Source organism: Zophobas morio, unplaced genomic scaffold, assembly GCF_036711695.1.
Source record: "Zophobas morio isolate AGI-343-1 ecotype UQ-CSIRO unplaced genomic scaffold, CSIRO_AGI_Zmor_V1 ptg000009l, whole genome shotgun sequence".
Taxonomy (NCBI): domain Eukaryota; kingdom Metazoa; phylum Arthropoda; class Insecta; order Coleoptera; family Tenebrionidae; genus Zophobas; species Zophobas morio.
In genome coordinates, this window is record NW_026972114.1 from 7,904,935 (window position 1) to 7,930,894 (window position 25,960).

The following is a 25,960-nucleotide window of genomic DNA, read 5'->3' on the forward strand; positions in this document are numbered from 1 at the left end:
ATAAAAAGTACAATAAAAAAAACTCTTAAAAATTTTTTTTATCTTGTTTTTGGTTTTTTTCATTCCATTTAATTAATTATCATCACGTAACAAATTCAGCAGTTTTGTCGTTACAGAGTCGAACTTCGGAATTCTCTAATGTCCATAACTAATACTTAATTTATGATATACTGCAGTAAAAATAGGCCCAAACCGACCTACTAAATATTTAAGATAAGTGAAGAATAATTTTTGTTACCTTAAATGCCATTTATGTCTAGAACTGTCTTCTAAATTAATAAATCTTCTAATACAGCGCCACTTGAATTTGATGGCAAAAAATTAATTAACAATTCTAGAGAAATTTTATTATATTTTATATAACTTTAAACATAATTAACCAACATTTCTGCAAAGTTTGAAGTTACTGAACGTCGGAAAAAACAATTCGATTAGAATTCTGGATACACCTTTTCTGTCAAGAACAAAACCTTATATTAATTAATCATGAGTAATTCCAGGAATACAATATGAGCATTTGTCTGACATTCCAAAGTTCAATATGACTTCCCAACACCTTTTAATTTATTGCGTAGTCTGCACAAGCAATTTTACTTATATTAATTTCACAAGCACACAACAAAACAATTCTCAATATCCAGTATTGCCGTCTACTGCATTTTCATTACAACGTTTTGTTGCCATCTGAGTACAATAAACAAAAATTTACTCCTAGAAATATATAAACAATTATGTTTGAATTTAATTTGAAGTTAGATTTCAATTAACTTCACATTTGTAGCTGCTTGCTAATTTGACTTTAAATTTACTCCTATCTGAACAAATTATGGTAACAAGACATATGTTTCATATTGCTAAGCAGCACCAAACGTGGAAACTATTTAAATAAAATACAGTATCATTTATTTTTTCTTTATGACTGTAATATTTAGTTAATTTTCGTTTCATCAATAGTTTATACAAGATCGATTTCGCCGCAAGGATTCATTAGTTAAATAAGTAACCAATACATACCCATGAAAGTTATAACAAATTGTTACAAGTGTAAATTTTAATCATCAATAAATTAAAAAAAATTAAATGTAAGAACTTCATAACTTTATTTACTACGGTGTTGTAATTTGAGAAAGTTTTTCTTTTATTAATTTATTTTGCTGGACTCTTTTTACTTCACTAACCTATATTAACATTTTCTGTAGCGTTATATAACTGTTATTTTCTAAATACCTGAATTATTGCGTTTTAATTACCGTGGCCGAATTGAATCCTATTTCCACTACTCGTTTTAATAATTATTCCTCATTCTAACAGTGTTATACATTTCGGTGTTTAATTACACAACCGCAACTGTTTTGTAACCACTCTAAAATAAAGCTCGATTGAAACTGAAATTTTCATTAAATTACCTAGATATTCATCTTTCTCACAAAGCATGGTCAAACAAAGGATTTTCAATTTACTGCAATATGCTTTGTCGTTTTTCCTTTCATGTTGACCATCGGAACCTCCCTCTAGTAGAACTTGACAACACTTGCAACATACTTTACGACAAAACTTCTTTTATGCCTCAAGACCCAGCTTCGTACGGTCGTTTTATTTCTCTTTCCTCGAAAACTACTCTTTTCTTACACATTTTCATCAATTAACTTTGTTCAATTAGGTTCAGTTTTTTATTCCTTGAACACATTTCTGTCACCCCTTTTTAATCCCACTGATTTCCAGCAAGGTTAATTTTTTTCACATACTTGGACACTTTTGTTGTTGCAGCGTTCCCGAGAGCTGCTACTAATGCTTCTCATCATCTCCAGAGACTGGAAAGTAGCACGATCGGCTGTATATCTAAATCTTTTCCGTTATCGATGAATTACCTTGAAGCCGTACATCTCGATCTACTGGAAAATGCTCTGTAGCAAGGCTTTGGATTGTATATATTTTGTATATATGTGTGCCAGTGCATCCTAGTAAAATTTAATTATTTTTAAATTTTTAAAGAAGAACAATAATTAAATATTTATTTTACATGTTTAACGCGACGTTGACCCGGCGCATCCACCATTTCTGGAACGATTTATTTCATACACAGCTGTTGATGGTTCTGTTATTGGAAAATGTTAGAATATTTTGTTATCTGTAATGGTAGCTGTCAATTGTGACAAATGTACAGCATTACTAATACATGAAATTAATACATGATCAATAAAACATAAAATCGATTGCCATTAAATTTTGCTTAACAATTAAAAAATTGGGTTATTTGCAAGGCGCGGAATTGTGTTTCATACGCTCGATCCAGTGCTGTCGCGGCGATAGTTTGATTACAAATATATTTTTCTTTTGGACTATATCAACATAATATAACATTTCAAGATCACAAATCTGTGGTCATGTGTTTGAAAAATTAAAATGGGCATCGAGTATTTTTATTTGAAGTAATATAGTAATATAGAAGTAGTTTTTTAACAAGCTGTAAACACTCCAAGCGACGCTCTGGCTACGACCTTGTGGACCAGATCAAAGCGTCCCCGCTACTCGCCGTAAAACACACCTTGCTTCAACTGGGGAATTGCATCCGTAAGATATTTTTCCGCCCAGTGGTTATTTGGTAGTACCGAAACGAACAATGTTTTTCATAGGAACAATTCATTAAAGTAGTGTAATATAACATTCACAAAAAAGACTTTCCTACACATTAAATTTTAAAGTCACACTCGATTGCACTTTTGTTCTTAATTCCACTAGGGTGATCTTTGATTGGTCTCGGCGTAAAAATTATAATAAACATCCATTTTGATAATAATGTGATACAATATTTAAAAATATATTATGCAGTATCTGAATCCTACTTACTGGTTTATGTAGTATAGTTTGTTATGGATTTAATACAAAGTCTTTTTAAGAATGTTCGACGGTTTTCATTTAATTTGATTTGATATTACATAAATTACATTCTAATTTTGTACGATCGTTCGAGATATCGCTCGAGCAAATAAAGTTGGCACGAAAAACAAATTGATGGAAACATAATTTCTAGAATAATAGTGGAGTAACCGTTAAATTTGTCTTTTACTTGTAGTTTATGCGAAAACTTGCTTGGTGTTTCCAAGAAATTGTCAGATTTTACTCAAACTGAATTACAGAAATTTGTTCCAACCATAAATACTTATTTTTAGTTAGTTGCTCTATTTTTTAAACTGTTTTTAAATATTAAAAAAATGTCGATATCATCATTCTGACGGGGTTGACGATAGAACCTCAAATTGCTTTCAAAATGTCCCAGTAGATAATATCGTTGACGTGTTGGAGAGTTTTTTTTTTTATTTGTACGCTAACAACACAAAACGGAGGCACATATTCCATATAAAAAAATATAATGGGTCAATAGCTCCCTTTTAAATAGGCTTTGTAAAATTACTATAAAATATATCAACAAAAGTCAAATTAAGAGATTTTTTTTTCCTGCATCTGTGAAAACAAAAAAGCTTATTATGACTATATTGAATTTCTGAAAATCGCCTTTGTTTTGATGTTGTCCATGGCAACCTTAAAAAATATTTTTTTGCCTCACATATTTTTTCATGTTCTTGTTTCAACCCAAAAGTGTAAAATCACCCAATTCGGTAAATATAATGAAATCACCCACTTGCTGTCATAAATCAATACGAATAACTCTACAAAGCCTTATTGTTAGAACGTAATGTACAAAAATCATGTCCGTAATAATTTGTTCACGAAACGTTTTTTTCGCATTGAAACAAAAAAATTCTCTCGTGAGTCAAAATACACTTTCTGCATTAGTTGCATAAATACCCATTTACAGTGCAGACCACATTATAAGACCTAATTAATTTACCTGACTGAAAAGCGTGCAATGTCTGTTTGTTCAACATGCGATTTTTGTAAAATTATTGATTTGGAGATGTCTAAAGAGTTCACTTTCAGACCAAGCAGGAAATGAATTTACGCTGCTAATGTCGTACTTGAAAGTATCCGAACATTTTAAATTACAACTCCAACTGACGCTACAATATTGAAGTTTGGATCTAACAATGGCGTGATACCTGACACACTTTTAAAATCAGCTGCTACATTTCGCACAATAAATCCCAACGCTATGATAGCCTCAGTAGTAACAGTTTCAGAACGTGAGTATTATTAACCCAAAGAACATATAATAATCTTAAGAAGTTGTGATATTGGTTACACTGCTTTATATTGTTATAAAATTTTAGAATTTAATCAGTTTGCTAATTTTTTGGGTGTCGTAATGACAATCAAATTAAGACATTAGATTTTTTCGATTTCCCAAAGACAATGCGACCAGACAATTGTGTGTGATTTTTTGCTGCCGGTCGGATTCTTTTAACGAGTTAAATGCTCCAAACATTTCACCGCTGGAAAATTACGAAAGAAACTTGAAATTTGAACTTTTAAACTATCTTTCCAAACAAGGACTAAAATTAAAAGCAGGAGCAGTTTCCTCATTATTCCTTCAGAAAAGAAAATCCTTGAATACTAAAGACAAACCACGACAACAAAGAGCTTTAAGGAGACAGTCGGCTAAGTTGGTAAAAGAAATATTTGTTGACATAAAGTAAGTTTAATCATAATATTTTATTATTTTTTATTCAGTGGAAGTAGTGTGTACTTAAATTTATTTAGGAAAGATTGCAAGAGCGAAGATTTGATATTAAATTTCACCAATTACCTTGACACCTAATTGATGAATAATGATTTACTGTTCAGTCAAAAAATAATTTACTTAAATTAAATATTTAACGGCAATTTTATAATGAGTAATTGTCAGACTTATACTACAGTAAGTTCTGTTTTATCCGGGAATATTTTTTTTATAAAACACTCTTGATTTTTTCTATTTTGACTCTTCACTAAATAAGATATGATATTAAAATAAAGACCCGGTTCCTGTAAATTTTGAAGATATACCTTCAACCTCTAGATCTGTGGGGTATATTTTTATTAATTTTTTATATATTTGAAATTGACTTTTAATTAAGAGTTATTTTTTTGCATGGTTTTGCCTTTTTCTTTTGCTCTTAGAGACTGTTGATTTTGTGAAAAAATACCAGCCACATAATTATTTTTCTATTCATAGACTTGTTGTACACAAAGGAATCTAATGCAAATCCATTGTAAACATAGACAGACACAACGAAACGTAACTCCTTATTACAAAATTATTAAATCTATACTTATATAACAAAGCTGAAGTGATTGTTCAATTGAACGCGCTAATCTCAGAAACTACTGGTTCGAATTCAAAAAATCTTTTTGTGTTGGATAGTCCATTTATCGTATCTATATATAGGCTATACAATATCACGCTACGATCAATAGGAGCGAAGTAGCAATGAAAAATTCGGAAAAACGGGAAAAGTATTCCTCCTTTGACAGCTTCCGTTGCTTACGCTGCTTAAACGGTTAAAGTTACCTAAAAGTCATGTATGACGAAATTGTTCCCATCTAAAAGTTCCAAAGAAAAGTCCGCGACAACATATGTCTATCTTTTAAGGTCGACTCAGTATAACCTTTTTTATGGTAATGAAATTTCTTCTAAAATAATAATGCATTACGTATAAAATTCTTGCGTCACAATGTTTGTAGCCGAACTCCTCCGAAATGGGTTTACCGATTTATATGAAATATTTTATGTATATTCGGTAGGTCTGAGAATAGGTTGTAAAGTATTTTTATACCCCTAAGTGATAAAGGTGGCCCAACCTAAACAATTTTTGTTTATTTTTTGGACAAAATTTTGTATTTTTATTTTTTTAAGATTTGGCATCAAAAAATACATATAACCCTAAATTTTCACCTTTCTACCAGAGATATGTAAAAGACTAGATACAGATATTTAATGTTCTCGTGGACATACGTTAAGGCCCAAGATGTCAGTGTACGTTTATATCTCCCTCTTTTTCTCTAGCACGTACAATGGTAACCCGATATCTTAAGGTCTCGCTCTGTACGGCGCAACCAATCAGTTGGCGCAACGTTTGTCGTTGATGCCGTTCTTGTGTTTGTGCCGGTCCCTGTCAGCCAATCAGACTGTGGGTGGTTATGATTATTTATAATTGCCGCCATCAGAACGGGCCAATAACAAGACAACCACCTTTTAGAGAGTCATGGATGTAGCCTACACTTGGCAATCCATAGTACTGGTGCTGATATAGAAAAGGATAGGCGACACAAAGTATTGCTACTCTTAGATCATAGATTTTGGCCCTAGATCGGGAAAGCTATAACCGCATCTGTCTTTTACATATCTCTGCTTTCTACCACCAACCCCCATTTTTTAATCTTCTATATAATAAAAATCAATTGCTTTTCCTGTTAGTCTCGCTAAAACTCAAAAACGGCTTGACCGATTTGAAGAATTTTTTATATTACGGGGATGGTTTATAAATAAAAAAATACGGAAAACTTAGAAGAACAGCTAAAAAATCAAAAAATTCTGATTGGGAATCGCCACTTCGAATTAATTTCAATAGTTGGCGTTTCTGACGGACCTGTCGTCTAACTGACGTGTCATACAAAACTAATTCTTCCGTGCGATTGTGAAAAGTATATTGCATTTCAAATCGCTCTTTGTTTTTTTGTAAAAAAAAACGTCGTTTATTTTAAGAAAAGTCTTGGTTAAAGTGAATTTAGTTACACATTGCGAAAGTTTCTTATTAATTTTGATCTGCCATTCTATTTACCTATATTCACTTTGTTGATTTCGACAAAACCTCAAACTTTACCGTTATTCGAGGATTTAATTTGAAGTTTTCAATATTTTAAAATTCTCAAGACAAAATTTACAGATTTGATTGACTGTGAAAATAATTCTGTGTCGTTTTATGAAGTTCATTACAATGCCGAGAAGACGACAAGCTGACATAGGTCCACGAAGTCAATCAAATATGCGGCGAACTACCTTAGGTGCAAATCGCAATGATTTATTTCATGGGTAATTCGGATATGGAAGTTGATCAGCATTGTGCTCATAATCAACATAATCAAACATTGAAGGAAGACATTGGGTGGTATGAATACAATTGAGTAGATACTCATATTCGAAGTACGAACTACCTACTTCATTATTACTCTTATATACCTGAGCATCTACTCTATGTACTGAGTACCTACTTGGAAACATTGTATCTCCCCGGACACAAATTGAACATCTACGCGTTTTGTGAGCATTTAATCTAAAAATGAGCATCGGCGTGACAAATAACTGAGCTGTCTGTACAACAGCATATAAAACGAGCAGGATCGTTTTAAGAGTGAATTTTAACTAAACATGGCGACTTTCATGAACGTGGAACGTCGTCAAAAGGTGCATTCAGTTTGAAAAACACATTAGGAGCGGGAATATCGAAAACTTTTCAGGTAATTAACTTTTATTTATGCATAAATTGTGCAATGCGTTTTTTCTAACACGGACCATAACGAGTCCCATCTCAAGGTGTCTACCCCATACTAACTTATATTTTGGTGACTCGATGTTTGCCTTGATGGTTGAACACTGCATGGCAGTTGTTGCTGTTAAATCGTTGTAACAAGTTTTCCATGTAGTGAGTTTGACTGACTTGAAGCGAGCCATCTCGAAAGTTGTAGTTTTCTCCTTTGGTACCGAAAGGGAAATGATGAGCTATCCCGTGGATACATCCTTCACACAGTTCACTACCCATTTCCACCTTAACGTTGAGTTCTCTGCCAGAGTGATCCTGTGCCAGTTGGCACCGATTACTGCCTCTATGTCAACTTCACCTTTTCACTACATTCTGAATTCATCATTGGCAATGTAACAGTCAGAAGAACCATGTTTGAAGTTTGTTCTGGCTTGTTATCAAGTTTTGGAGGCCTTCCATCCGCAATCCACTTTCTGCTACTTTTATTACATGGTTAGATTTATTACAATAGTTGTTTTTTTCTTTTGTTCGGTAGAACTTGCTTGTGTGGGAGTCCTTGTTGATGAAGAATTGTAGACAGACACACGTTGTACATTTTGTCTTCTGAAACGCCATCAAAAAGTTTGTGTAATTCTAGACATACTTCTCTGGCACTGGTTAGACGCATCATTTTCTTTAGAGTTTCCTCAGTAATCTTATTTGTTAGAATAATCAATGCACTGCTCTCTGTTTTGTTAAATGCGTCGAGTGAAGTTTGGTGCACTGTCTTTTCTTCCGGCTTTGCACCATCAGCTAATGGACTAGGTTTCGCTGACCTGTCCTCAATGATATCCAGAGCTCCTGAAATTCCTCGTAGATAAATAGTAATTTTGTACTTCCACTTATCCCAGTTCGACTTTCCTTCCAAAAGACCGACATTGATGATTCCTGTTGGATCCATTGCTCTACGCTTCTTTTTAGTACGTGTTGGATAACCTCAGAATGCAGGTGTTGGATAATCTCAAATCAGTCTCGTGGAGATATCTTTCAAAAAGTTTTCCATATGTAACTTTTCTTTTGGTATTTTTGTTTTTCACAATTTATAGCGTTTTGGGTCTTTTTAAAAAGAGATGTCCATTTCCAAGTGTCTCGACACTTAGAGCGTGGACCAAGAAAATTAAAATCATGCCGCGTATTCTCAAGCAACTAATTAACATTATTAAAGAGACTGAGATGACCATTTTAGATAAAATATGCGTCTTATCATTCGATGAAACAAACATTGGGGAAGCTGATACTTATAACAAAGTTGGGGATGAATTTTTAAAACCATATAAAAATATACAGGTTACGATAATAAGAGGCCTGACAGGTTCATGGAAACGACCCTTATATTTCGATTTTGACCAAAAGATGACAAAGGAAACGATAAATAATATCATTAAATGTGCAGAAGATGCGGGTTCTTATGTCCGCGCTATAGTTTCTGATTTGGGAGGAAGTAACACAGCATTATAACGGGTGTACAATAAAAAATATATTTGGAGTAGGCGTTGGAATTACAATTCGCCATTTTTAGTAACAGGGTAAATATTTTCGGAGCATAAATAGGCAACCAAATATACTTCAGAACATGGATGGGTACATCATTACCATCTTAAATACAAAAAAAAGACATTTGACGTTCAAATTTCCTAACTCTAACGTTCGTATCGCCTTTTGCAGTTTATTGTTATTTCATCTTTTGCTTTGTTTGCGTGATAAAAATCAGTTCTTTTAAGAACTAGCGTGTAAATTTTGCGTTTAAGTCATTTTTTAACAAAAATGGCTTTTTCTGAACAACACAAAATATTCATGGTAATGTCTTACTACTGAAACGGTGTAAAAAAAAGATGGAACTTGGCAGTATTCAATTGGATTATGTATGGAAGAGTTTCGAGAAGAATTCCCTGATTTTGCCGTAGAGCGTACACAGTTTCGACAAACTTTAAATATCTCTTTAAAAAATGTCCAAGAAAATGGATCTGTGATACGAAAACCTGGAAGTGGCCGTCCAAAGAAACGAACTCCAGAACTAATTGAAGAATCGAGAGAAATAATGGAAGGAACCCGGGAAACTTGATAGGGGGTATTTCAAGCTGGTAATAATAATTTTATGGTAACTTTTTGCAGCTAAAATATGTTTTCTTGCAAATTTGTAAGTGAATGTCTGGTTTGATTGGTTCAATGTGGGAGTGCCTAAAAGTGATTCTAGAGCAAAAGTAACGGCTTTTGGAATTGAATTAGATATACAAGAAAATATTCTAGATGAAATGTCTATTGCAATGGGTGCTATAAGGGTTACAGGAAAATCATTTTTATTGCCTTTTCAAAAGGGAACTATTCAGAGTAACAATGCTTTAAAACTATTATATAATAACTTGACCAAAAAATTTGCTGTCAAATATGTTTTGACATATAGACTAAATCAAGACGTTTTGGCACAGTTCTTTGGTGTTCTTAGGTCAAAAAGGGAGTCCATAATCATCCAGATGCTTTGAAAGTGAAATACTGTGGGTGGTAATGTTGAAGGAGATGATACCGCCGATGCACCCACAGAAAATATTGAAGTACTTCTTAGTGGAAAATGTTTATCTTCGCTATCAGAAAAGAATGAAAATCAAGAAATCGAAGCATCTCCAATGGGGGTTTCTGGAGTAAGTGCGTTAGCTGATTCAGAATACACTGCCCCTTAAGGACAAGAATAGATCAATAAAGTCTATAGTGAATCAGCATCAAATGAATTAAACGACCTACATTATGATGCCGTTGAGCATTTAGCAGATTACATCTGCCATCGACTAAAATTTATTACTGAGCCTGTCAGAAACCAACCCACAAGATCTACTTGGATCGACCAGCTCTCTGAAGGAGGTCTTATAAAAACTCCTCCAAAATTGGTAGCAAAGATGATGAAACGGGAACGGCAATAACATCAAAATAATAAAAATTATTTAAAACACTTGTTAAATCGGGCACGGATGGTTGAATGCAGTGATGAAATGAAATAATTATTCTTTAGCTCGAGAATGTATTTTCGGATAAAAAAACTAAACGCTTCATTGAAAAGAAGCCAGGAGTAAAATTAAACGAAAAAAGAAATTAAAATAATAAATTAAACGTAATTCTATTATAGTGTTACAAAATAAACTAATACGCCACCTGGTACGACGCTGATGGGTTCTAGTATGTACGGCGATGGTTCCTCATTGTCGGTGACAGCGGCCGAAGAAGAGCCTGGACGCGAATGTCGCGACGGGTGTTCGAGAACAAGCCTAGAAACGGTGACGGAGACCTTGGAGAAGAACCGCGCGACTGTTTACATGGGAGCAGTTAGTGTAGTCCAGATAATGAGAGCAGTCTAGTCAAATCCATTCCAGACGAGTCGGAATTATTCTGTACATAATCGCTGTATAGTTAATTGTGTAAATTGGAGTTAGTGAGAAATAAAATTGTTGAGTTTCACCTAGGCCGATTTTATTCACCGATTAACGTAGCAATAGGTATAATCAAGTATAATTTTAAGATTATATTATAGGGAACATTATAAGTGATATCATCGTTGTCATGATTTTCAAACTGTATTTTTGTTTTATTAAACTATTCACATCAAATTTTTTTTTGTTTAATTTAAGAATTAAGAAAGAATCAGAATCCAAGAGAACTTACTTCCTTCATTATTTTTAATAAAAGTAATTAATATTTATTTTAGAAGAAAAAAGTCAAATACCTTGTAATTATTGTATCATGCTTTGAACCCACAAATATTTTAGATCATTATAGTCGTAACTTCAAATACAAGTTTTCGTCACTGCCTTATATATATATTCAACTAAGCTTCATACTAAGAACAGTTGCGTTTACAGTTAGAATTTTAATTTTTGTATCCTGTCTCAGATTATTATTGGACAGCGAAGTTTTACTGGAAAACCTGTACAGTGGAACATATTGACACATTTTGTATGCTTGAAAATAAGTTTTATCATACTGCTGTAACGACAGTACAAGAAAAAGATTAGGATTTCATTTTGTGAATGAAAAAAAAAACAATGGCCTCAAGGCTTAAATATAATCGAAACCAAATAATGTTTGTACACTCAATAATCTCTTATTTCGTTACTGGTTGTACTACGAACTATAAACACAATACTTGCATTCAAATGAATTTGTCTTGCTATAATAGTATGTTCCACATAAAAACAAAAATGGAGGCAACAGTCAACACAAACAAGACTAGAATACGCTTAATAAAGTGTAGACATATGTTACTGCATTTGTTTGTTCTGGTGTACTGCACTGCGTCTTGCAATATTAGAAACAAGAACAAACAGAAATATACACTGTAGTATACTTTTATAGCACACATTTATCTTCTCGTACGTCTAACTTTCTGGATATGTCTGAAACTAATAGCACACAACCTATTTCATAAGAACATGATATCCGTAACCATTCTGTTTTGCATATATGTTAATAGTGTTCAACATTTACTTGTAAAATGTTTGCTCAATTAACGCAGCTCTCTATGTTCGCCAAGTTAGTAACGTATTCAACACAGTCGCGAAATTCGTTATTTCTCGTAATAAGTAGTAATCAGCGACACTTATTGTAAAATTTTATTCCGTCTTTATTTACAGATTACTACTAATACAACAGACACGAATCACGGCTGCATGTGCACCTAATATTGAAATTAATTTATCTGTGAATAAAATTATCCTATAATCATTGTTTAACGTTTGGAATTTCTGTTGTTAGAGTGTTTATGTATATACTTTGAGAACTTATCAGAACGCTGCGCCTTGTGTTTTAGATCGGATCTCTCATGCACGATTTCCCATTTAATTTTTGGTTATCCGAACGGCCACTTATAACGACTCCATGCCTAATCTAGGACACGAAGCGTCGTTTATCCTCCAGGAAAAAAATACGTTTGCTGCATTTGTGGATAAATTTAAAAGTATGAAGCTTACTGATAAATTATTTTACTTTGTGTAAAATATATCGATTAAGAAAAAAATAGACAGATGGAAACGGAAAACGCACTTTTTCGTATTTTAGGAATTATTACAATATTTCCGTATCTTATCCTCTGGAAGTAAGAAAACAGTTCTGAAATATGTATGCTATAAATTTATTCAAGTGGAAAATAGAACCGCAGTTTCAAAAAAGTCTACCTCAAAAATAAATCTAGGGTTGTTTGAATAATGCTGAGGTACAATTTGTAATTTCCTCTAAGTTTGTTATGAAATAATCACCCAGACTGGATTATCTATTTTGACGCAAAATAAAATACAAGCTGGTATATGCATACCTCCATAAAGTGAAGTCAGTAATATTGCGGAAAACGTTATTATATATAAAACAAATTCAGCTTGAAATCGATAAAACTACTTCAATATATGAGAGGATTTTTCTCTCTAACCATATAAAATAGTTCATTACATTTGATTCTGCTCAAATTATGTTATAAAAAACTTCTCGTTATAACTTCTTTAAATAAGAACACGCCTGATTATTCGTCAGTTCGAAAAGGAAAAATTTTTTCGTATTCTCTGTAAATCAGCATGATAAGATGACTCTAAAAAACAGTGAAATGTTTCCGTAGGTGTCCAGTACCTCCAAGACCTGTAAACCTATTCTGTTACCCAGCAATAATTTGTAAAGCGAGTATATGTGGGAAACTTTCCGAAGAAAACCAAAAAATTGCACGATTTCTGTAACACCTAAGCTTTTGATACCTTTTTCATATTTTATAGTTTCTTCACATCCTTATGCTTTGCTCGATTATCAAAAAAACAACATTGCCTTTTTTTACTATCTTAATAAGGAGATTTTATTAGAATGATGTCTGTAATAAACTTAATTTGGGTCACATTTTTCTCAAAACAGGTATCTTTTAGGTATACGAGTGTGACTAGATGTATTATTATTATCATTGTACGACGGTTGATGGAAACGATGAAGCAACTAATGGAAGAAATGAAACAACTGAGAGAAGAAAATAGAGGCGTAAAAAAAGAATTACCGACAATAAATGGAATACTGGAAAGAGAAAGAGAAGAATGGAAAGAAAAGGAGAGAAGCTTCGAAGAAAGAATCAATAATTTAGAGAAGAATTTGGAAAAAAAAGAGAGGCAAGAAAGAAGAAACAATTTCATACCTTAATTACGGGTATGGAAATAAGGGAAAAAACAGATGCAAAAGAAGTAGAGGAATTTTTGAAAAAAGAAATTGAGGTAGAAGTAAAAGTGTTGGAAGCAATAATTATAGGGAAAGAGGAAAGCAAGAAAATACTGGTTAAGACGCTTTGGGGGGAAAAACAAGAGGTGGTGTAGAATAAAAATAAACTGAGAGGAAAGAGAATATATATTGATAATAATGATTGGACAGTACAAGAGCAAAAAATTCAAAAAGGAATTAGGGAGGTAGCTAAAGAGGAAAGAAAAAAAGGATACACAACAAGGGTGGGATATAAGAAGCTGGAAGTAGGGGACAAAATGTATACATGGAATGACAATAAAGGAAAATTGGAAGAAAAATTTCGCAAATCAAGTCAGCACTAACCGAAGGAAGAAACACAAAGGGGACAGTTAGTAATGATAGGACAAATAAAGATTTTAGGTTTAAGAATATAGATTTTGTACATAATAGGGGAATGGGAAAGAAGAATGGGAAAGATAAACATGGTTTAAAATGACTCTTTTGGAATATTGCGGGTTTGGAAAAGAAAGATGATTTATTTTGGAACTACGTGAAAAATTTTGATTTTGTGGGACTAGCAGAAACATGGATACTAAAGAGAGACTGGAACAAACTGAAAGACGGGTTGCCATAGGAATTTAAGTGGAAACTGCAAGGGGCAAAAAAAGAAAAACGCAAGGGTGGAGCAAAAAGTGGAATCATAACAGAAGTGACGAAAGATATAAAAGAAATAGAAGAGGGGGCGATAGAAATGGAAGGCATGGTTGAAAGAAAACTAACTGTAAATAAAAAAGATGGAGAATCTGCACAACACGAGAAACAGGAAACAAGAAATACAAGAAAAAATCGAAGAGTCCGAAGAAGAATTTCTACTGTTAGAAGGGGACTTTAATGCCCGAATAGGGAACAAAATCAGGGAAGAAGACGGGGAAAACACACGAAAATCGAAAGATAAAGTAGAAAACAAAGACGGAAAATTGCTATGGGAATTAATGCTAGAAAGAGGTTGGGAAGTCTTGAATGGGGGAAGGAAGGGGGCTAGGATGGGGAATTTACCTGGATAGGTAAAAGAGGAGAGTCGGTAATAGACTACGGAATAGTAAACGGATTATCAGAAGAAGAGGTAGAAACATTCGAAATAGGAGAAAGAGTGGACTCCGGTCACATGCCACTAGAAGTAAAATTGAGGGGCATAAGTAGAAGAAGCGGATGTTAAAGTAGTGAAGTAGGAAAGAAGAAGAAGATATGGGTATGGAATGAAAAAGGAATCGAGCATTATAAAAAAAAATGTTGGAAGTGGAATTTAAAGAAAAAGGAACTGAAAAGAAAATGGAAGAATTACAAAGAGAAATTGAAAAAGCAGCCATAAGAAAAGAAATTGTAACGAGAAATTTAGAAAAGAGAAACAGATGGTGGGATAGCAGATGCAGAGATTTAAAAATAGAAGCATGGAAATGTTTACGAAGGTGGAAAAAGGGGAAAGGTATAAAAGAAGAGTACTGGCAAGCAAAAAATAATTATAGAAAACGATGCAAAGAAAAGAAAGAAGAGATACAGCAAGAAGAAGAAGAAAAAATTAAAGCCATAAGAACTGAGCAAGAGGCATGGCAGTATATAAATAAAGAACGGAAGAACAAAATCACGATTAGTGAAGACATACCTATAATACAGTGGAAGAAACATTTTATGGAACTGTTGAATGGAAAGGAAGAGAGAATTGTAGCGCAAGATAGTAAAACCGGGAATGGTGGTAGAGAAAGGGAGGCTGAGATTCGAGTAGAGGAAGTAGGAAAACAAGTAGGAAGACTGAAACAAGGAAAAGCACCGGGGAGGGATGGGTTGGTAAACGAAGTGTGGATATTTGGGACGGTTGGGATGATTGAAAGATTGAGCGAGTTAATGAATGATGTGTGGACGTGTAAAGGTTTTCACCGGGAATGGAGAGTAGGGTAAATATTTCCAATTCATAAAAAGGGTAATAAAGAAAAAGTAGAGAATTACCGGGGAATAACTTTCCTAAATACGGCATATAAACTGTACGCAATGGTGTTAAATGAAAGTTTGGTGACAGAGACGAACGAAAAGAGTATATTACCGGAAAGTGAAGCGGGATTTAGAAGAGGTAGAGGGGCTATGGACAATGTATATATCCTGCATCATCTAATAGAAAAAGCTTTGCTAAAGGAAGGAGGTCGGGTATATGCACTGTTTGTAGACCTAAAAGCCGCGTTTGATACGGTGGACAGAGAGTGTTTGTGGAAATGCATGGAGAGAAGAGGACTGAGTGAAAAGTTAATTGCAGCGGCAAGAGAGATCTATACCGAGACAGTGACTAGTGTGAGAGTGGGAGGAGTAGAAAGTGAAATGTTTTGGACGACGAAAAGATTGAGACAGGGATGCCCATTAAGTCCCAGTATGTTTGCTTGTTACATAAGCGATATCGAGGAAATGTTTAGAGGAGTACAAGCGGGAGGAATTGTGGTGGGGAGAGAAAAAGTATGTTGTTTGGCATTTGCAGATGATTTGGTAATATTAGAGAAGGATGAATGTGGAATGAATGAGATGAAAAAAAATCTGCAAAGACACTTGAAAAGAAAGAAACTGGAGGTAAATGTAGAAAAAACAAAAATGATGGTGTTTAGAAAAAAAGGAAGAAAAGGGGAGGAAAAAGTGTGGCGTTGGGAAGATCGAATCATAGACACGGTAAAGGAGTTTAAATATTTAGGATTTAAGTTTACAACAACTAACACGGTAAAAGCACACATAAGAGAAAGAAAGGTCAAAGCAATGCAGATAATGGGAATGGTGTGGAGTATAGGTGAAAGAAAATTTGGACATGACGTAAGAAGAAGGACGAAAATGTTTGATAGTTTAGTTAGGAGTGTATTAATGTATGTAGTGGAGATATGGGGATGGAAGGAATATGCAGAGATTGAAGCAGTACAAGAAAAATATTTGAGGTGGATGTTAGGGCTACGGAAAGAGACGTCAGACTATATAGTAAGAGAAGAATGTAAAAGAGAAAAATTAAGAGTATACACTGAGAAAAGAGCTGCAAAGTATGATGAAAGGTTGAAAGAAAGAGAGGAATGTAGGATATTGTATGAATGCTGGAAGGAGAAAGAAGGGAAGCAGAGAAAGAACATCACAAGGGTAGGCAAGGATATTATGAAAGACTGGGATGGATGGAAATAGAGAAAAAAAGGGAAATGGGGGTGAATATAAAGAAAAGTTGTGTATGCGTGACAAAGACAAAGATAAACAAGAGAGAAGAGCGAGTGTAAGTAAATCTAGGTACAATGCAGACTATAGAAAGATAATAACAGAAGCAGTACCAAAGTACCTAGACAGAGAATGCGCGAAAGAAAAAAAAATAATTGCGAGATTTAGGTGTGGAAATGAAGAAACAAATAATAAGTTTTGGGTAAGCGAAGGTGAAAGAATGTGTAGGATGTGTGGAGAAGGGTGAGAGACGATAGAGCACATGCTGCATTACTGTGAGGAGGAGAGCAAAGAAAGAGAGGAGAGTATGACAGAGATATTGAATGAAGACGGAAGAGGGGTGGAATGGATGAAAAAAGTGGAGAGGACAAGAGTAAGGCTGGGGCAAGAGGGGATGGGATAAAAGAAAAAAATGAGTTATTTGGTTTTTAAAATGTTTTATTTGGTTTTAGTTAATTAGGAAAAAATTGTAGTGTAAATCAAGAATTTTTATGCCCGTAGGGTAAAAATAAACACTTACTACTACATTGTACGACTCTCGTTTACATTTTGCGACATTGTTAAACTGAGGTTAATTCGAGAAGATGACAGCGTGGTTGCCGAAACACGTCGACAGTTTATTGAAATTTTCAGTGTAGTGAAGATTAAGTCACATTTGTATTACTGAAACTAATTCATACAAAAAGGCCGATCTCTTTTACACGTAACCAGTTATAAAGCAATTTGTTGGTTCCAGATTTTAAAAACTGGTTGAGACTCAATAATCCTCCACACGAACAGATCGTGAAAATATCGCTACAACGTCTAACCGATAATGGAGAATAATTTACTTGCGTGAGGAAATTATTGTGGATGATTGATAGTGTACCACCTATTTTTCTATCGACTTGTGAACTCTTGCATTATTTAAGACTAAATAATAAAGTAATTACATGTCTCTGCTAGTAAAATAGCTGACAATATTATAACGTTGCAGTCTAGCATATCTGAATAATTTAAATATTGAGAAATTATAAACCTTTCCCTGCACTTTAGTTGGTTTAATCCATAAAGAATTCTCGCTGTTATCAATTTTTATTGACGAAGTCGCTTTAACTTAAAATTTTAGACTACGATGTGTAACGATAATTCTGTAATAATTAGTAAGCGTTAGTCGTTAAACGGCCGTAACGAAACTACATACTAGCTGAACCTTCTTGGACCATACTCACCCAAGTGTGAACAAAACACAACTCCACGACTCTAAAAAGTGATTTCGCTAAGTTTATATGACAGCATTGTAGTTTCTAAGTACTAGTAATTGAGTGGTTCACAGAGGTATCCGGTAGTCCAATAAATCACGCACGTGTTGAAAATTTGAAAAGCAACAGTTCCGTCTTACTTGATGCTAATGGAATAAATCACATTGTAATGAACTTTTCTTTGATTGTAATAAATTGTGAAGGTATAATTACGTGCCATTTAGAAAATTTATCTTCAAGTTGACGTTGAATAAGCAAACTGCCTTCTTGTATTTACAACGGGAACGACAAAAATAGCCAGACATTCAAAGTCAGCTTGGGAACAAATTTTGCTGATCCCTTACCGTAATCCAATTATTATTAAAAAAATCTAAAAGAAGTTCCCATTAAAATTCAAATAGAGACGGAATACAAATATAGAGGATGTGCAAAAGACCCGAATTCCCGGATGCAAGTCAATTATTAAGTATTTCCGTAAATCCCAGCAGTTTAACCTATGAGAATAATTTGGACGATTTAAATCAAAATATTATTTATCTTACAGAGGGTAATAGAGACTAATGATGATGAAATTTGTAGTGGATAAAACAACTCAGATCTACCGGTTCGAATTGAGTACAGTCATTTCTTATTAGAGATTATACTTGAAAATATCTCGGGTTACACCAGTCCATACAAAAATAGTATAAGCATTACAAATTATCGTCTAATTAGAGTCATAAATAATTTTGCAAATATATTAAAAATTGTATTTCACTTTTTAATTATGTCTGAACATACTTGTCCCCAATGTGGTTTTATTAGGAGAAATTCCAGTCACTAATTTATGTTTAAAAACTCAATTTATTTTTTAGACACTAACTTCTTTAAGCTTCTTTTATTGAAAATTATTAGTATGTCTGCTACTAATTTAGAAAGCGGATCTTTGGGCAAATGGCTTTTAATTTCTAGAATAGGTTTTCATGCGAGACTTGTACATAAATGTGTTTCACAAAAAACCCTACTTGCCGCTACAAAGAAAAAGTAATGTGTGACTAGACATGAACGGACTAAACAGAAATTAGAGTTATTGAAAGCTTCTTCAGTTTTACAACATTGGCTGACAAATCCGTGCCTGAGTTGAGTACACTTGACCAACGAATATTAACAAGAATGAACAAGAAGCGACACTCTTACGGACAAGGAAGAAGTGATTTTTACAACTCAATTTCACCACATTGTGTCTAGCAAAGCTACATCGTATTGTTCTGTCTTGGTCTATTGTAAGCGTACATCGCAATTGTAATACAAACATTTGTTGTCACATATTTCACACACATTTTATTCTATGACATTCCTAAGAAACATGTGAATTTTGGAAAAGAAAACGAGGTTACTTTTATGCTGCGAAATTTTGTTTAACACGGAACGAAGAAAGAATAACTTTTTTAAAGAAATAGGATAACAGGAACCGAACTGTAAACATTTATAAAACTAGTATATTACATACCGAGGTAGACAGTGCTTCATTATTTTCGACAACCACAACAAAATGGCTGAAGGTCATCAAAATTGATCGACAAAACATCAAAGGCACGGATACAAGCGTCGCTTATTGTTCATTCTTGTTAATATTCTTTGCTAAAACCGTCATATTTTTATTTTTATTATTTGTGATGTCTATCTTGCATAAAAATATTGTTTAGATTGTATTGCTTGGTTTATATTTTATGTTTTTCTAATGCGTAAATAATTTGTTTCTTTTTCTTTTCTACGAACCTCTATTCTCTCAATTACAACCTCTATATTTTCACCGAAGGCTAACCGGTACGGGTCATTTTATAATCGTCACTAACTGTTATTGTGCCATCCAACCCCTCATAAAAATAATTTTAGTGGTTACAAAAACAATGTTCTGAGTTATATGTATGTACCTGATCCCTTCAATGCAGTGGTCATTAGCTCTTACTTAATAGACGATTTTATTACTGCCACTTAGACATAATTGAAGAAGTGCGTCACTATAATAATAATCGGTCGTTTTATTTCCGTGTTCACGTTATCAAATAATTTACTTCTTACATAAAAAATGCACGACTTTTAATCCTCTCGTAGAAGTGAATCTCCTCGAGCTCCTATAACATCAATTCCATAGTGTTTGCATAGGAACGAACCTAATCTGTCCTTCGTCTCCCGTTGCACGTTTAACGCTTCTAATGCGGCGTTGCCTTATTAGCAAACAATCCGACTTACCGAAAACGAGCATCCTCTTCGTCTTCCTATCTTCGCTGGTGAAAGTGGAGACGACGCAAGTGTAATCTCCGGAAAGATCCGGTCCCGGCTGTATGATATGCAAGGCGCTCTGCGTACCGTTGCTGGTGGTGTACTCCAGATCCAGACGTCCCTTAAGTATACCTGGAAACACCATCAGAGCTACACTTATCTCAAAACAAACTTTCGCGAAGCTGACTTTCAAATCCGTCCGGAGAGAGGAAACTTTTAGCCAAATTTGAGGAACCTCACGCCCAGAAGACTGGGACGCACGGTTTCGTGACTATTCGCAGGGAAAATTTATTCAAATTACTTTCGACGAAAAACTAGCACGATTTTAACGCGAATTTGCTCAGACGAGTATGATTTATGGACGGGGTTTTGCTGGCGGAGTTGTGTTGACAAGGACGGTAATTATTCACATTTCTTAAGTGAATGTTTTAATATTAAGGAAGGACTGTCTTAACTTAAACAGCCGAGATGATCGCGGGAGCTGAGTTATTTACTACTGTGTACTTACTTTAGTTTGCTCAGATACGGCGCTCCAACAAGTGAACGAAAAATTCAATTTGTTTAAAGCAAAGTTACATTATACGGGCTCATAAATGGTGGTAAGTTTGCTAAGCAAAAAGCTGTGCTTCTAATAAGCACGTACAGTAGATCTGCAACTTCAAACATAACTTGATTAATGTAGTTTCATAATGGTTCCAGTTTCAATCACAAATTTTAATTGAATCTTTAGTTGCATTCAAGAGCATGGTGCAGATGTTTGCACTTTCGACGTAATTTACAGTCGGTCACTGTGTAAACTTGCACAGTCGTGCGATATCACGAAGGAAACCGGAGCGTTCTATTGAATTATTACTTGGATTTAAATATTCAGAACCCTAATGGACAGGCAGACCAACATTATTTTATTATTTACAAAATTATATTTTAACTACGTTATAATACTTAGTTTATATTTATATTTAAGTACCCACTGTCTTGAAGGACTAGTAACGAATATTTGTTTTATTATTTGAAAAAGTTACTTTTGAAATAAATCATACTTTAATTATGAATTAAAAAATTGAATAGACTATTTCGTGAAAGTTTGTTGATTCAAATATAATCCTAGTGTTGAGGTGAGAAGCAAACACCGAAAAATTTCGTAGTTGACTTTCTACAATGGAATTGGCGGAAAATATAAATGAAAGATAATTTTTTTTATGATACGTTAAAATAAACGTTAAAATAAAAATATATATGTAATATTCGCATTTGTTTCAAGTGAGTGTTTCCATTAGAAAATTTTGTGATGACGTTATTAACATTTCTGCAAGGACACATGTATCAAGTTGGATAGATGCAGTGTAATACTAATAATAACAGTACTGTATTCCCAAATATTCAGGAAAATGGAGTTAGTCGCTCTTGAGTCTTGATTTAATCAATAAAATAACGAAAACATGTATAAAAAAGCATATTTAAGCACTCGTAGGTAATGTAAGACAAATAGCGATAACGCTTGTGGAGATTGTGCACGTGAGAGTGAAACAGAAGTCGTCAGTGAACATAAGTAAGGCATAAACGTAAGTTGTGGGTAAATAAATCATGAACATAAGACATGAATAGGGCATAAACATGACACGTAAGGCATAAATTAACGTAAGTCATAAATAGGACACAAACGTAAGGCATAAATAAGGCGTAAAAGTTTATGATGGCAAATTTGGGAGTCGTAAGTGTCAGAAAGCATTTCCGCAAAATTTAGTGAGATCCGAAATCTGGGTCGAGCCATAATTGCAAACGCGATGGCTCCAAGGTACTTCTATAGGACATTTGGGTCAATTGAAAACCTTGTATGTCCTCAACTACATACCGATCGTTCGGAAGGATTTTGGTAAAAACATAAGGTCCTTTAAACTTCGGTATAAACTTTTTGTTTACGCCGACTCTAGTGTTCACATTAGAAACCATCACGAAATCATCTACCCTGTACACGTGGGGTTTCTTATGGCGCTTGTCAAAGTATAATTTGTTTTGCGTCTCTTCCAATTCTACCCTGTCTTCCGCCGCTTGCCTAATCTCGGGTGAGTTACGATTCGGCCGTTGCTGATAATTTGCCAAATATTCTCTCAATAAATCAGTGACTTGGCCTCTTTGACATAAGCTAAATAACAAAACCGACGGTATGTTATCTATGCCTTTGTGGTGTGTGTTATTCATCGCGAATTCCACTTTATGAAGGACGGTATCCCATTTCTGGGTTCTGGAGTAAGTTTAGTCAACATAGGTGTCCCTATTAAAACGGTCTATTTGGCCACTGGCGTGAGGTGTACCGTTTGCCACATATTTGGGAACCACTATGTTATCAATTCGGTAACCTTTTCCACGCCAACATAACCAATGTCGTCATGCCATGGTAAAGTTCTGGTTTAAAGGATGAGTGCCACAATGGCCTTATGAAAGATTTATTTATACTTTTCTTTCTATCGCGCACGTTTTTTCGCAAAATTTAATTGAAATTTGCGTTTTTTTAAATCTGGGGAATTTTGTCGTGGTTGGTGACGGGTAGGTGACGTCTTGAAGAAGTTAGTGAAGTCCTTACGGCTCCCGAAATACGGGAAATTTTAATTGGACATTGGCCACTGACATTCACCTGACATTTCTCGTCATGGCTACCAATCTTACCAATCTAAATTACACCACTACACTTTCTGCTATTAACGAACCGCTTTGATGTCGTTTGGGTGCTTTAGTAGCTCTATTAGGAAATAAAATTTTTAATATTCTTTTGATTTTGTTTTTATTTAATCATTTATGCATTCTTTTTTTTTTATTTGCAATATGACATATCAATAAATGGTTCTAGATAATTTATATTGGACAAGTTAAACAACAACGAAGATAATTCAGATGATGATACAAGTGATTAATTGGAAAGGTCCACGGAAACGATTATCAATGCAACACCAAAGAAACCTGTACCAAAAAAGGCTACAAAAAAACATAAATATATAAAAACTGACAAAGACCAACAGGGAGGTCGACAAACCAATACTAAAAGAAATATTACTATCTATGGAAATGAAACACAATCTACTTCTGATGGATTTAATGCAGCCATTGGGAAAGCTTGAATCTACGTCGGACGTGTAAGAAAAAATACGACATGTGAGCAAATTGAAAATTACTTAATCAAGAAATATCCTGGATATTCATTTAACATTACTTTGTTGCCACCACGACCGGAAGCAACGAGTATTTCGTTCAAAGTAGGCGCAGATAAAATATTAATTGTTCAACTTTATAAACCTGAAAATTGGCCTGCCGGCATCATGGTAAAAAAATTTACATTTTTCGATCAAAAAGTAACGGACAATTTTAAAACACTTTCGATAATCCATCTCAATACGCAGTGCTTAGTGAACAAATGCGACATGCTTGAAATTTTTTTAGACATTTATCTCTGTCAAGTGTTATGTGTATTAGAACATTGGTACACTGACAACAACATCTCGACAATAAAATTAGAGGACTTCCAACTCATTGAAAACTTTAGCAGAAGAAACCACAAACATGGAGGTGTAGCAATTTTTTGTAACGAGAATCTGGCAGTGCATGCTGAGCCAATTGAAGAAATACGTTGTATGTCATTAGAATTTCATTTCGACTGCTCTGCAATTAAATATAGGAATAATTCTTCCAAGACATTAATTGTATGTATCTATGGTAGTAGTGGTAATGGAATTTTATCTATATTCTTTGAAAAATTTGAATTGTTGTTAGATTACTTGTCAAAATATTTTGGTGGATATGAAATTTTTATCTGTGGAGATTTTAATATAAATTTTTTGGAGGATTCTCATGAAAGAAGAAATATCCTGGACTTATAAGAATTATACAACTACAAACCCACATTAGATCAACCAACCAGAGGAAAGAACTGTCTAGACAACATCTTTGTTTCTGGAGATGTGACACCCTTCGATACAAAGGTAATTACAGTTGGATGGTCTGACCATGCAGCCACGATGTTAAATCTATATAAACAGACCACCGAGGATAGATCAGGTATGACTCGATATAGGCAAACTAAGAACACAGAAAATATACGCTATTTTAAATATTTATTAGAAAATGAAAATTGGGACAATGTCTACAATTGCGATGATGTGAATCAACAATACAGTTGCGTTCAAAACATAATACATTATTATTTTGATAAAGCCTTCCCGCTAATATGTAAAAATAAAACGTCTTCAAAAAAAAAATAACAACTGGATTACCAAAGGAATTAGAATCTCATCTTTGAAATTGAAAGAACTATTCGAATTGTCAAAATATAATTTACATTTAAAAGAACACTATAAGCAATACAAAAAGGTGTATATAAATGTTATTAAGCGAGCCAAAATAAACCATAATAACAAATTATTACTCAATTCTACAAACAAAAATAAGACAGCTTGGCAAATTATTGGGAAAAGAAAATTAAATAGTAAACAAGTCATTGAAATTTAGATAATTTATATTGGACTTAGTACTATTATACACTAAAAGTTTTATATACATAGCTGATATGTTTTAAAATCAAAACAACTTAAGCCCAATATTATTTTTATTATTATCACAACACAAAACTAAAATATTTATAATTACATTTCTGTTACAACTTAAAAAAAATGGCAAAACAAAAAAAAACACTAAATTTCTTCTTCTAACAAATCATTTCCTGGTATGAGGGGTAAGTTTGGAAAATCGTCTCGACAATCTTCGGGCATCCATTTCAAAAGAGTTAATAGATTTTCAAATTTGCCTTTGGTGATGGGTTTCCGATCAAGTCGATTGTATATTTCCTTACTAAATAATTTTAATCATCTGGTTTGAGGCGACAAACTCATTCAAATCAAATTAATTTCTACGTGACATTCTTCCGATGTGTAAATATAAACACTTTCAAGTAGTTTTGCTTATCCAACGTAAAGTAAGAAAGTATAGTAACGGCGTCCTTCGGGCAAATTGGTACTTTAATATTTTCTCACCTTTAGACAGGGCCGTAGCTCAGCCTCCCCTAACTGACCGAATCGGGTGACAAAACTGGTATATTTGACGGAATCCTTGTCTATCGAAATATGGTAGAACGCATCCTTGAGATCTAGTTTGGTGGAATAGCTTTGGTCTCTCAGAAATTCAATTGATCGTCAATTAACAGTAACGGATAATTATCTCTTTGTGTAATCTTATTGAGATCCCTAAAATCTACGTACATACGCTGTTTACTCCTTTTAACTAAAACAATTTTTCGATGATTTAAATCGCGAATTATTTTTTCTACCTCTATTTTGTCGGTATGAAAGTCTTCAGGGAGTGTGGAAAAATGGATTGTGATTATCATTAACAATTATTTTCATAAATAGATCGGTAATAGTCTTCTCAGGGCGCTCACACTCAACATAGTTTTGGATTAAATCATTTTCTACTTGTTGTTTGACATCAATTGTCTAGTTATGGTCTAGACCCAAATTTATTTTAGTGTCATCATTGCACACATCAATGTTTAAAATTTCATTAGTAAAATCAGAAATGTTTTTTGCCTCAACAAGCTCAATATGAACTTGG

General features: G+C 33.8%; 1 protein-coding gene across 4 annotated transcripts in view; it reads right to left on the bottom strand.

The window, feature by feature from the left end:
* The window catches only part of LOC135125816 (uncharacterized), a 261,385-nt gene that overhangs the window by 161,115 nt on the left and 74,310 nt on the right, over positions 1-25,960 (bottom strand). For all 4 annotated transcript variants that reach the window (XM_064051523.1, XM_064051522.1, XM_064051524.1 and 1 more), the window contains exon 3: positions 20,336-20,497. In XM_064051523.1, the coding sequence (XP_063907593.1) occupies positions 20,336-20,497 (162 nt within the window). The remainder of the gene's footprint in view (positions 1-20,335; positions 20,498-25,960) is intronic.